The sequence below is a fragment of the Sylvia atricapilla genome, chromosome 1, assembly GCF_009819655.1.
Source record: "Sylvia atricapilla isolate bSylAtr1 chromosome 1, bSylAtr1.pri, whole genome shotgun sequence".
NCBI lineage: Eukaryota > Metazoa > Chordata > Aves > Passeriformes > Sylviidae > Sylvia > Sylvia atricapilla.
Window position 1 is genome coordinate 131,023,982 of NC_089140.1, and position 12,417 is coordinate 131,036,398.

General features: G+C 39.1%; 1 protein-coding gene across 1 annotated transcript in view; it reads right to left on the bottom strand.

Moving 5' to 3' along the window:
- Positions 1-176: 176 nt before the first annotated feature.
- Positions 177-12,417, bottom strand: part of STK3 (serine/threonine kinase 3) — a 126,785-nt gene continuing 114,544 nt past the window's right edge. Inside the window, exon 11 of the mRNA XM_066334049.1 lies at positions 177-682. Within this exon, the coding sequence (XP_066190146.1) occupies positions 524-682 (159 nt within the window). The 3' untranslated portion in view covers positions 177-523. The remainder of the gene's footprint in view (positions 683-12,417) is intronic.

The window sequence follows — 12,417 nt, forward strand, 5'->3', positions numbered from 1 at the left end:
TAACACAGTGGTGAGCAGCTTTTCATTATACTACAATAGCAATTTTATCTAATTTGACTCTGCTCTCCACAATATTATCCTAATACTTCCCAACAGAAAACAGGCATAAAATAAATAGGATAACCAAAGATTACATAATAAATATGCTACTAAGTGAGAGAAAAATACATTGCAATGTAAGGCTCGGTAGTGTTGCACAATCAAGAAATCATTCCAGGTGCTCCAAAACACAATTCCCAATGTACAATACCAAGTTATGACTACACATCTGAAAAAAATTGGGAAGTAACAGATTAAACTTCTATTTCATTAAACATTTGAAAATGCAAACAAGTGGTAAAGTGTTTTGCTGCCTTTGCAGAACACCATATGAATGTTCTTGACTGTTGCAATTGTCACTGCTTGTGAAGGAAAATTTAACAGATTAGATTTTTGGAAACTCTCATAATTTAATTCCTTCTGACTTACAAAGTTACCAGTGTCCACACTGACTGCTAGTATTAAGTTTGAAAGTAAAACAAACTCAGAAATTTTGCTGTCTCCGTTTCTTTGCATCCATCGCGTCTAGGATAGGTTGCCTCTTTGCAGTGTACCTCTGACGAAGCTCCTCAATTTCTCGTTCCATCATAGGGTCCAAAGCCTTTAATCTCATCTGTAATTCTTCTAAACTCAGATTCTTTAACTGCAAAACAACCAAACAAAAAACAATCCCACAAAAAATATTAGAAACTGTTTTCAACAAAAAAGAAAATCATGGCTTTTCATAAGCCTTTAATTTACAGCCGCAGGGTTTTTACACACTTAGAGCATATGTATACATATACGTATATGTAACTGTTGATGTAGCCAAAAGCCTTACTGAGCTCCACAGTAAATAACAGTATATAAAAGCAAACACACATAGTGCATTTAATTTAAAACAAATAAAAAAAAAAACCTTTGCAAACCTTGTAAATAAGTTGCAAATAAATACAGGGCTGGAGTTTAACTCATTAGGCTGAAAAAAGCATGCCACAGAATACAAATATATATATATATATATATATATATATATATATACTCATGTATATAACTTATATTGCATATAATCAAATCATAATCAAATACTTATCAAACTTCTTATAGAAGCCAGAAAAACAGACAGCTGCTCTAAGTAATACTCTTGAACAGATATTTAGGAGTACTTTCTGATAAGAATGACAAGGCACCTGGTTTCTTCAACAGACTGCTGTCAGAATTACACCAAACAAACTGCTAACAGTGTTTGAAGTAATACATGAAATAATTTCCTGAATTCATTGGTGGGGGGGGGGTTACCTTTGACCAAGTTCCTTTCTCTCTAAAAATATTTTCTCAGAATGTTTAACAGTCCATTACATTTCACTCATTAAAAATGTCTGATCATACAACACAAATTATTTCACTGCCTTGCAGACTGCTGCCAACAAAGGCTGGAGTCTTGTCACACACTGGGGCATGTCGGACACTACTGCTCCACCTGCTATTGCAAGGAATGATCCACATTTGAAATGCTTTTTTTGTCTTGCCTATGTGGGGGTTTTTGATGTAATTTAGTCCCTTTCTGCATTTGTCTCTTGTCAGAATTGCCAGTGTGCCATTATTCTTTACCAGCATGAAAAACAGTCAGCAAATTTCAAATAGCACATATAATTTCCTCTCAGGAAAGGGATAATCTTTATTTTGTTAACAAATACTTTGACACTGCAAACAAGCACACTACCTAACTCATAGGTAAAAAAAAACCCAAAACTTTTCTGAATCAACTATTAATGAGTCAATACTTCATCCATGAATCTAGGGCAGGCTTCCATCAACACAATCTGATCTGTTTTCCCTGAGGAATTTACTGCTACTTTTGATCTTTATTTTTATCAGCAATTGAGGCATATAAATTAGCCACACATGCTGCTACATACAATCCAAACCCAAGCATTATGACTTCTACTAACAGACCACACTGCATGAAGTAAACAATTTAAAGTCATATAAAGGAGAGAGGACATACCAGAAATGCATAACAGAGTGTACAGAAAAGATGCACTTTTTCATGCAACATCATTCTAACCCTAAGATCCCTAATGAAAAAGAGAATTAAACCCCAGATGTCAAAATATCTTCGAGGACCAAAGATCCCAAGACCTGTATGAGACTTCAGATGTGCTCAGCAATGTTGGTCTTACAGAATCACAGATTATGCAAGCTGCAAGGGACCCACAAAGATCATCAATGTCCAACTCCTGGCCCTGCACAGTACAGCCCCAAGAGTCACACCACGTGCCTGGGAACATTGTTCAAATAGTTCTTTAACTCTTTTAGGCACTGTGCTGTGATCACTTCCCTGGGAAGCTGTTCCAGTGCCCAACCACTCTCTGGGCGAAGAACCTTTTTGAAATATCCAAACTAGATCTTCTCTGGCACAACTTCAGGCTATTCCCCCAAGTCCTGTCACTGAGCATGACAAAGAAGAGATCAGTGCCTGCTCCTCCTCCTCCCCTCACGAGGAAGTTGCAGATGGCAATGAGATCTCCTCTCAGCTGCTCCAGGCTGAACAGATGAAGCGACCTCAGATGTACTTCATATGGCTTCCCCTCCAAGACCCTTTACCACCTTTTTTGCCCTCCTTGTGATACTTTGTTTGCTCTCCCTTGCTCTCTCCCAAAGACTGTTCTTCTCCTTATGAAGGGAAGAGTTGGCTCCCAAGCCATCAAATATCATCTCGTTTACTGCACTCCTCCCATTTGACATATAGAAAAAAGGATGGGGGAAAGGAATTCCTCAGTCACCAGGGCTTTTACAGAAAAAGACATTTTCAGAGAAAGAAAAGATTAAAAGCCTGCACTATTTTATTTAATTTTTAGCCCATTGGTATATGTAACTGTCACATGACACACTTTTCAGTGAAGATATTCTCTTAGAGGAGTTAAGTGTCAGAGATTTTAAGTATAATGGGAAGACATGACAGTGCTGACTCCACGATTTAACTGATCCCAAGGCAGCACAGATGAGAGGAGCAATAAACCCACGTGTGACAGGAATAATGTATTTAGCACAGTGTGACAGGAATAACGCATTTGGGGCTCCACAGACTAGCAAATGCCTAAGGACAGACACTGAATAATCTCCTGTGTTTTTGAGAACTGCCAGTGATGAAGTCCCTACCCACTCCTGGACAGTCTGGACAGCCACTTATTCTCGCACAGTCACCACTGTAGACATCAGGCTTAAACTGCACAGAATAGACTCCAACTGATGTAATCGTAATTATTCTGCCCTGAAAAACATTTTTTCATAACTTAGCAAAGAAGAATGTGGTGGGTGAGTTTTTATTTAAATTTCAATCAAGAAACAGAGCCAGCAAAGAGAATTAAATACTCTTTAAGGATCACAGACAGCTGGGATGAATATTAAAATAAAAAGAAAATTATTTTTTAAGCCGAAGACCAAGAATCTTTCCAAATTATCTCAGACATGTCACCTAGGAGATTCAGATAGCCACGGTACTCATCGATATGAATGGCTGATGCTCAGGACATTTAAAGGAAGGAAGTGGCAGAAAACAGAACAGTTAGGAAGGTCTCACCTATCTGATACCAGATGAGAAAACTACTTAATCAGCCACAGTTGAATCTGGGAAATATGTGTGTGTGTCTCCTTGGCAAACTTAAAAAAATATTTCTTTGACTTCTGTCTGTGCTATAGCTATTCCCTCACAAACCCTAAAAGTCTGCAATACTGAATGCAACAGCAAATATATCAAATAAGATGTGTAGAAATAACTCAAACAAGATATTTCATTACTCCTATGTAATTTATTGCCCGGCATGATAAATATTTTGGTTCAAATTCTTAAAGCAACAGAGCTCAGCATTCATTTACTTATCCTTGCAAACAGCTTGCAATTTAAATTGCCATAAATAATTCACCACGTAGTTTGTTCTAACTACTGGGGCTACTGGCATTAATGGGAAGGGAGAGGGGAGGATTCAGTAGCACAAGCTACAGGAATTCAGAAAGGCTTTAAATTATATTTCAATAGCTTTTAAAAAGCTACTAACTGTCACAATTGTTACAATTACAATTGTAATCTGGATAGCATTTGTGTGACAATAATAGATAGCTCAATTCCTGCCACTCCACAAAATGGACTGAATCACCTCCTTTCAGAGATCAAACACCCACAACCACACAAGAGACAGCAGTTAGTGTCAGGATGGGCCACTTCTAAGACAGAGGTCTTAATGAAGTTTCTGGTAGCAGCATTTGCCTTCACTGGGACTCTTTATTTCACCAGGTAATCACATGGATTTGGGAAAACATTAGTCCAAACTGCAATTTACAATGCCACACACAGACACAGTCTTCTAGAGTGAGTACACATACCCAGTTTTCCACAAGAAAGATTAGGTGTATAAGGATAGAACTTTTCTGCTTTAAGATGTATTTGTTAACCTAATCATTAAAGAGAGCTACAGTGTATAAGGGAAGCAAATCAAACAAGGAAGTCAAACCACCACCAGAACCAGATGACGTTAAATAATTTCTCCTTGAAGCTTATGTATTCTCAAGACAGTCACATGAGAAGCCTCACTGAAATTCTCCACTTTGCTAAAGCAAGGGAAATCAGCTTTGCCCATGAAGAGATCAGACAAGAGTCATCCTTGGGGAACAAGCTCCCAGTGCTGCAAGCTGAGCGCCAGCAGCTCCTGCCACCACCTTCTCCTCTCCCTGATCCAGGGGGAAATCCTGATGGAATGCAATCTTTCAGAAAGGAGTTCCATCGACCCAAGTTTCCAGTGGCAGAAGTATCTTTCAGCAGCACCAACCTAAGATGGGACAACTAGAATAAAAGCATAACTAATCTTCTAACTGAACTAAAATTTTCAGTTATAATCTTTGGAAGAGGCAACTCAGCCACACACTTGGGAGACCAATAAATTTGGAAACTTGGTACACTTTACCTCAAACTTTTAGCAAATGGGACACCAATGATTTAACTTCTCCTTGCTCATTTTTCAGCTTATTTTAATAGGTTAAAGGCTTTTCCAGGAAAGGCCACATGTAGAAGCTAAAAAGCAGTAGAACAGAAAAAGAATCATTAACAAGCTTTTCTTAATGTGACTGCCCTCATTATGGTGGGATTCAGTAAAAATCCAAAAGTTGAGGCAGCTCCAGGCATGAAGTGTTCCAGCTGCCATCAGAGCACAGGTCAGAGCTGCCAGCGCTCCAAGGACAGGCGCACTGCCCTTGTGTGAAGGTGGCAGGAGCCACTGCTAATCAGTCCAGGGGTTTAAAATAATCCAGCATGATCACGCAAGGTTTGTTGAATACAGTGCAAATCAGCATGTCATCAGAAAAATATTTCCTATTGTAGTGGGTTGAGCTTGTGTGGATGCCAAGCACCCACCAAAGCTGCTCTATCACTCCCACAACTGGACAGGAGAGAGAAAATACAGCAAAGACTCATGAGCTGAGATAAGGTCTAGAAGAGATCCCTGACCAAATTCTATCATGGGCCAAACAGAACTGAATCGGGGATGCTAATTAAATTTACTTCTAACAAAATCAGAGCAGGATAATGAGAAGCTAATGAATCTTAAAACCACCTTCTCTCCACCTCCCTCCTCTCAGCTATACCTCCTTCCCCCACCAGCAGAGTGAGACAGGGAATTAAGGTTTTGATGAGTTTATCACATGTTGTTTCTGCTGCCGCGCAGGAAGAGTCGTCCTTCCCCTGCTCCAGTGTGGGTCCCTCCCATGGGAGACAGTCCTTCAGAAACTTCCCCAATGTGAGTCTATCCCATGGGCATCAGTGTGCACCAAATGCTGCAATGTGGGTCACTCTTCCACAAGGTTTAGGCCTTCCAGGACAGGTTGCTCCAGCATGGGTCACACACGGGGTCACAAGTCCTACCTGGAAACCTGCTCCAGCATGGGCTCTTCTCTCTACAGGTCTGCAGGTCCCCCCCAGGAGCCTGCTCCAGCATGGGCCTCCCACAGCTGCACAGATCTGTTTATAGCATCAACCTGCTCCAGTGTGGGTCTTCACGAGCTGCAGGTGGATCTCTGCATCCCCATTTACCTCCACGAACTGTAGGGGCACAGTCACCTCACCAAAGGCTGCAGGGGAACCTCAGCTGGAGCTGGAGCCTCCTCCCTCAACTTCTTCACCCCTGACTTTGGTGTCTGCAGGGCTGTCACTCCCACATAGTCTCACTCTGCTCTTCTCTGGCCACAGTTACCACAGGCAACACCTTTTTATTTCCTTCTTAAATACTTTATGACAGAGACGTTGCCACCATTCCTGACTGGCTCAGCCCTGGCCAGTGGAGGGTCCAGAGCTGCTGGCACTGGCTCTGCTGGACACGAGGAAGCTTCTGGAAGCTTCTCACAGAAGCCACTCTGCTACCAACACCTGCCACACAAACCCAATACTCCTATGCCAAAATCATTCTTACTCTGGTCATTACTGGTTTCAGGTGATTGGTTTTTTTACATGTCTTCAAACAGTGACACACAAGGAACTCTTCCCTCACATATTGAGGCACTCACCTCCCAGAACCAAACTTTTGCAAGGCAAGTGCAAAAAGTTTTACTTTTTTGTCTTCTGGTCTAACTTCTTGCATCCCATATAGACGAGGTTCAATTGGATCACTATTTTCAGCAAACCAAAGAATAATTACTTGCAATCAATACTACTACCTGCAGGAGGACCCATACTGTATCCCACATATTTTGTTTACAATCTTCATCAAGCCATACTGATGAAAATTCCAGACAAAAGGGGCACTTGGAAAATAAGTGTGCATTCCTATCTACAGACCTGAGTTCTGAACAATAAGCTCAGAAGGAAGGAGATAAAGTACAATTAAAAATGGACTCTCAGAAGTTGTGAAATCAAACACTACAATGTAAATCCTGACTACTGGATTCCACATGTGTCCAGCACAGGAGCCAGAAGGAGGAACATATGTATTTATGATACTTGGTGGTGCTTGTGTTCCATGGATTTAGCTGAAGGGGTCTGGAAGTCAATAGCCACACGTGGCCAGCACATACCCGTAGCAATCCAAACTTTTCAAGGGGTGGAAGCCAAAGTTGTGGTGGATGTACAACACCACAATCTTAATCCATTCTGGACAGCAAGAGAGGTAAATAAAACCCCTATAACAATTATATTTTCAATAGAATAAAAGTAGGTTTCACTATTAATTCCATAATGCATGAGTTACCATTGCAAAGCGGCAGTCTATCAAAGTAAATTACGGAATACTGCTACTAAGCTGGTGCAACAAAAACAAGCAAATGTATTTTCAGAGTTTAAATTGTTAAGGAAATAGATATTCAATCAAAAAGCAATCTGTATCAAGTTTGTTGTGTTTACTTGAAAAAACAAATTCTTCCTAGCAACTGCTTAAATGAATCTTACTGCAACATGTCTATTAGAGGCCTTTGATTAAAAAAATATGGACTGTTAATACTATATTCTGAGTCATCTATTATCCCATCTGCTAGCAATTCCTACAGTATGAATTATCAACAGAATGGCTAACAATTATTGCATCAATAGCAATTGCAAAAGGGGGTTGCCCATAGCACCTTCTAAGATTTAACCAGTGCATATCTTTGATTGTCTTGTGTGTTAGTGGTCTACTAAAATGCTCTCAGGTAACAGAAATTTTTTGTCTCCAGCCGTTCACTTCCCTCTGCTGAGTAGAGTTTACTTTTCTCTAGTGGAATGAGCTCCACTGATGGCTTCAAACTCCTTTTTTTTTTACTGGTATAGGAAGTTAAACTTGCTACTGTTGTCTGTTCAGCTGCTCCGGTGCAGCAACAGAAGAACTGCTTTATGTTTGCTTATACAGCAAATCCTGCTGGACCCTGTCTAAGCAGTGTCAGGTGAGGATGAGCTGTCTCAGGCACCCACTGGCCACACAGCAGAGCTCTGACTTGCTGCCATTCCCATCCTTGCTGTCACAACAGTGAGCAAATCAGTCACAAGCAAACAAACTTGTACAGGGAATGGAGTGACAGCATTTATTTCAGGGTGCCTGAAGAGCAAGAATCCTTCTTGCAATGCACAAAGTTATACAAATATAAAAAAAGACCTAATTTACTGTAACAACTTATGGAAGAGAAGGACTGACAACTGTTGAAAGCCAAAGCTCATTCCACAGGACTGAAGTTACCTTAAGCATCTTGGGGGCTAAAATAACCATATAAGAGAAAATTAAAGATGGGTAAGTTAATGTATTTTTAAAATGTTTTTCTAGGGATAAAATTGTATATAACTCCCCCATGATTAATCCCTGTTTTCAGTAGTAGAATTCTCTCTGCTCTAACATTAAAGCTGAATGTAATTTTAGCAACACAAAGCTAAATCTTAAGTCAGTACCAACAATATTTTTCAGCTCTAGGAGACTTTTCTCAGCTTCATACAAAATGACATTTCAATAGAAATGACCACTAGGAACAAAAGAGTTTTCTGTGGCATTAGTTTATACTATCATTTGCATGTTTTTTTTAATAGTGCCCAGGGCTCTCATTTGAGCACATTAAATACTGACAGTACTGAAATTCAAAAATCATGAGCTGAGTCATTTATCTTCATTAAATTACCCTTAAAATTAGATTCCTAAAATAAGTTGTTTTTAGGAGAACAGAAGTGTCTTTTTATTTTCCTTTTAATTTCTAAATCATCAGGAAGCCACTAAAATCTAAATATTTCTGCAATTAAAAAGGCTAAAAAGCTCAGGGGAAAAAATCTAGTAGTCAAAAACTTAAATGAAAAATCCTGATCATTGGAATTGAAATATAAGGAAAAGTACAGCTTATCATGAACAGCAATGTAAAATCAGCAATAAAGTCAACTTTTGCCTGTTGCAATTTGCAGTAGTTTTGGTTTGCCAATTTTTCATTTCCTGGCCAATGCACCAAATAATGTGGTGGGTTGAGCACCCACTAGAATTATTTACTCCTTCTCTGCTGTGAGATAGGATTAGGAGAAGAGCAAAGTAGACTCAAAACTTAAAGGGTAAAAAGAAAATTTTATTAACAAATCTACAAGAAGAGGGCAAAAAATTACTAAGAATCAGAATAAAACTTTTAAAACACTTTCCCTCTCCCCATAACCTTCTTTCTCTTCTCACTGACAACATGCAGAGACAAAACCTGGAACTTATGTTAGTTGACCACCTCTAAAATAGTCTTTCATCAGTTCTTTCAGAAGGAGTAGTCTCTTGCTATGTCATGGAGACTTCTCTAAAAAAAAAAAAAAAGTTTTCTCACGGCTTTAATTCTCACAATTAGCAGCCTCCTGGAAATCTGCATTTCTGAAGTCCCTCCCATTTCACACAGCCTTCCCACAGGTTTTTTTGGGGGGGGCTATATTAAACTCATGGGGCACCATTTTAAGGATGAGCTGTTCAAAAACAAATGTTCTCTTAATCTCTTTTTTGAGATCGTCATCATCTCTGGAAACAGAGATCTTCCTTCCCTGGGGGCAAGTCTTTATCTTCATCTCATCTCTCTCCCCCCCTGTTCAACTTCTCATGAGATCACAGCTACTTCAACATTTACTCACTTCAGCACAAATACCTTTGTTCACGTCTGCAATTTAAACACTCCATCCCTCCATACTGTTTCCATACTGTTTCAAGGGATATTCTAGTACATCACAGTCTATTACCACGGCCTTGCAAAAGAATTTCAGGCTAAAAACTAAGGCATCTCCTCATTCTCCTCCCATCTGGCACTTGACTCCTTCTTCACTGACTTTGGTGTCTTAGTTTTGTTTCTCTCCATGTCTTCACTCTGTCTTCTCCTCTCACTCAGAGAGGATTCAATGTTTTGCAAGTTCCATCTGAGCAAGGAAAGAGTTAGTATCTTGCTCGGGGGCTGTGGAGGTCATGATGGTTCCTGCCGGGCAGGGGCCAAAGCAATCCCGGTGGTAGATTCAGGCAGCACTGGGGCTGTGCAAAGGGGGAGCTGGGCCGAGCCGTTACCTCTTCCCAGGCTGAAGAAAAGAAAGCTTTCCCGGGGTTTGTTCCATTCTTAACGTGTGTGTTCACAGAGGTGTGTTCCACTTTCTAGTGGTTTAACAAGGTGTCAGTATTCAAAACCAGCCACTGATTGGTTTTGTCAGGCATGAAGGAAGATGTTAGCAGCTTCTCTTAGAAAATCACTTCCTTCTTCCTTTTTCACTAAGTGTCAAGCAATGCAAAACTGACACACAATTTTACCCAGTTCCTGACAAAATGATAAGGCAGTGTGCATTGATGCTTTATCATATCCTAAGCATTTAAAATACAGTTTATATTGGTTTTACCTACTATAGCATCTGGTGTTCTTGCGGCTATTAGGTATATAGTTTTCACTAAAACAAATAAAGCACCATGAAAGAGTCTGAACATGGGGAAATAAACTGAAGAAATGTATCTCAAGAACTCTGCAGCTCAAAAACTTCCATTAATAAGTACATTCAAGATCAAATCCTTAGTATCTCACAGAAAAGTGTAAAAATATATTTAAGTGTACAGAAGGAAAAAGTCCTGCCATTCTCTCTTTCCTATGTCATTTACACTGGGTATATTGTCACACTGCATGCTAGGGTCTACTGAAGCATGACACTTTAATTTGCTATCACCTTCTCTTTAGAATTTCATCATCCATCACAGAAATTTTAAAAATTACTTTTAGAGTATCACAGGCAAAAATTCACAGTTTGAAATTCCTTAGAGAAAATCTTGGTGGCTTTTTATATCCTGTGATTTTTTATACCAGGAATCTCAAGCTTAATTGTACAGTTTGTCTTGAAGAATACTATAAATGTTTACGGAAGCTCCCAACAGAGTAAATAAACTAAAGATTAGGAAAAACACTCCATCTGGATACTCACCATGTTGTTTCACCTTCTCTGCAAATATATCCACACAGTGTTGGTGGCAAAGTAGCTACTACACCTGATCTAAAATATGCAGGATTGCCCTCCCCAACCCCTTCTGCTGAAAAAACAAACAAAACAGCCCCCCAGAACATCCTACCAGGAAAAGATATAAAGGTTTAAAAGGAAAAGGAATTCTTTAGCTAAAGCTCTTAGTGTAGCAACTAAGTAGCATCAAAAGGTCAGCATTTTATCTTTATTAATCTATGGCTCTCCAGGGCAAGTGCTTCTGAATTATGCTTCATACTGAGCTCAGCTATCAGCAGGTATCTTACCCTGCCCTTGAATTCACCATATCACATTTCAGCTACTGCAGCTGTCATTCAGCTATACAAACCCAAGAGCATTTAAAAAATACTCAGAAAATAACACCATTTTATTTTTGTAAAATTCTACTAATCTACACAAATGCAAGCTGTATTAAGAACAAAAATATGAGCTATTGGGGATGGGAAATAGTTAAAAAACCTCATTTGGTTAAGTCACCAAAATACTGCAAAGATAAATTAAAAAATGAAAGATACTCCTAGTTTTGCCAAACTATTTTGTAAATGTAAAAAATATAGTGAAAAGTAAAGACATAAGTAATTTGAAGCAGAAGCCCTGAGGTTAAGAAAAGCCATATTAGAATCTAAAAATTATTTGAATACATAATGATATATTTTAAAGCTATTTTTCCTCAACAGTCCACTTAAGATTATTTTTAAATGGAAAGAAAAATGCAAACTTGTTTAATAGTGAGTTTTGACACACAATGCATGCACAGCAATAACCCTCAGACTGGGAAAAGCATTTAACCTGAAGAGCAATGAAAGAGGCTAAAAGAATTTTAAACATCAAACCTCAGTGTCCTACAAATGAATCCCAGTCTTCTGAGAAACATAAAAGGTTGATACTCAAAACTAAACCAACAAAACTGAATATTCCTAACAGGGAAGTCTGTTGGAAGACACACACAACCCCCAAACCCAAAATGTACATATGAATTTGTATCTTATTTGCTGGGAAACCCTGACTTGGTTATGTTTTTTATAAGGAAGAAAATTCAGTTTAGTTTAACACAGCCAGTTCAGAAAGGACCTAGGAAAAGCCCATATTATCTTTAATAAATGGAAAAATTATAGACATAATGTTTTCTGGGGTTTATTCCATGCAGAAATCTTTCTGGAAGTCATGCATGAGAGAAGATGGGCTTCAATCACTACTGATATAGGACGGACAGAAAAAAATCCTATAGTCCAAAAACTCAGGGCGATTTATAAATAACAAATGCCACCTTTATTAACCACTGGGAGAAGGAAGAAAATACAGCAAAGGCAGATGTGGTGGTTTAGCATCAATGTGAAGTTTTTTTTTAAAGGAAGTTCTAGCATGGACTGTGATTGACAGCTTGGCTGACAAATGGGAGTGTGTCTATGCCTCTGGAAACACAGCCTTAAATCACAAGTTCTGGTGAC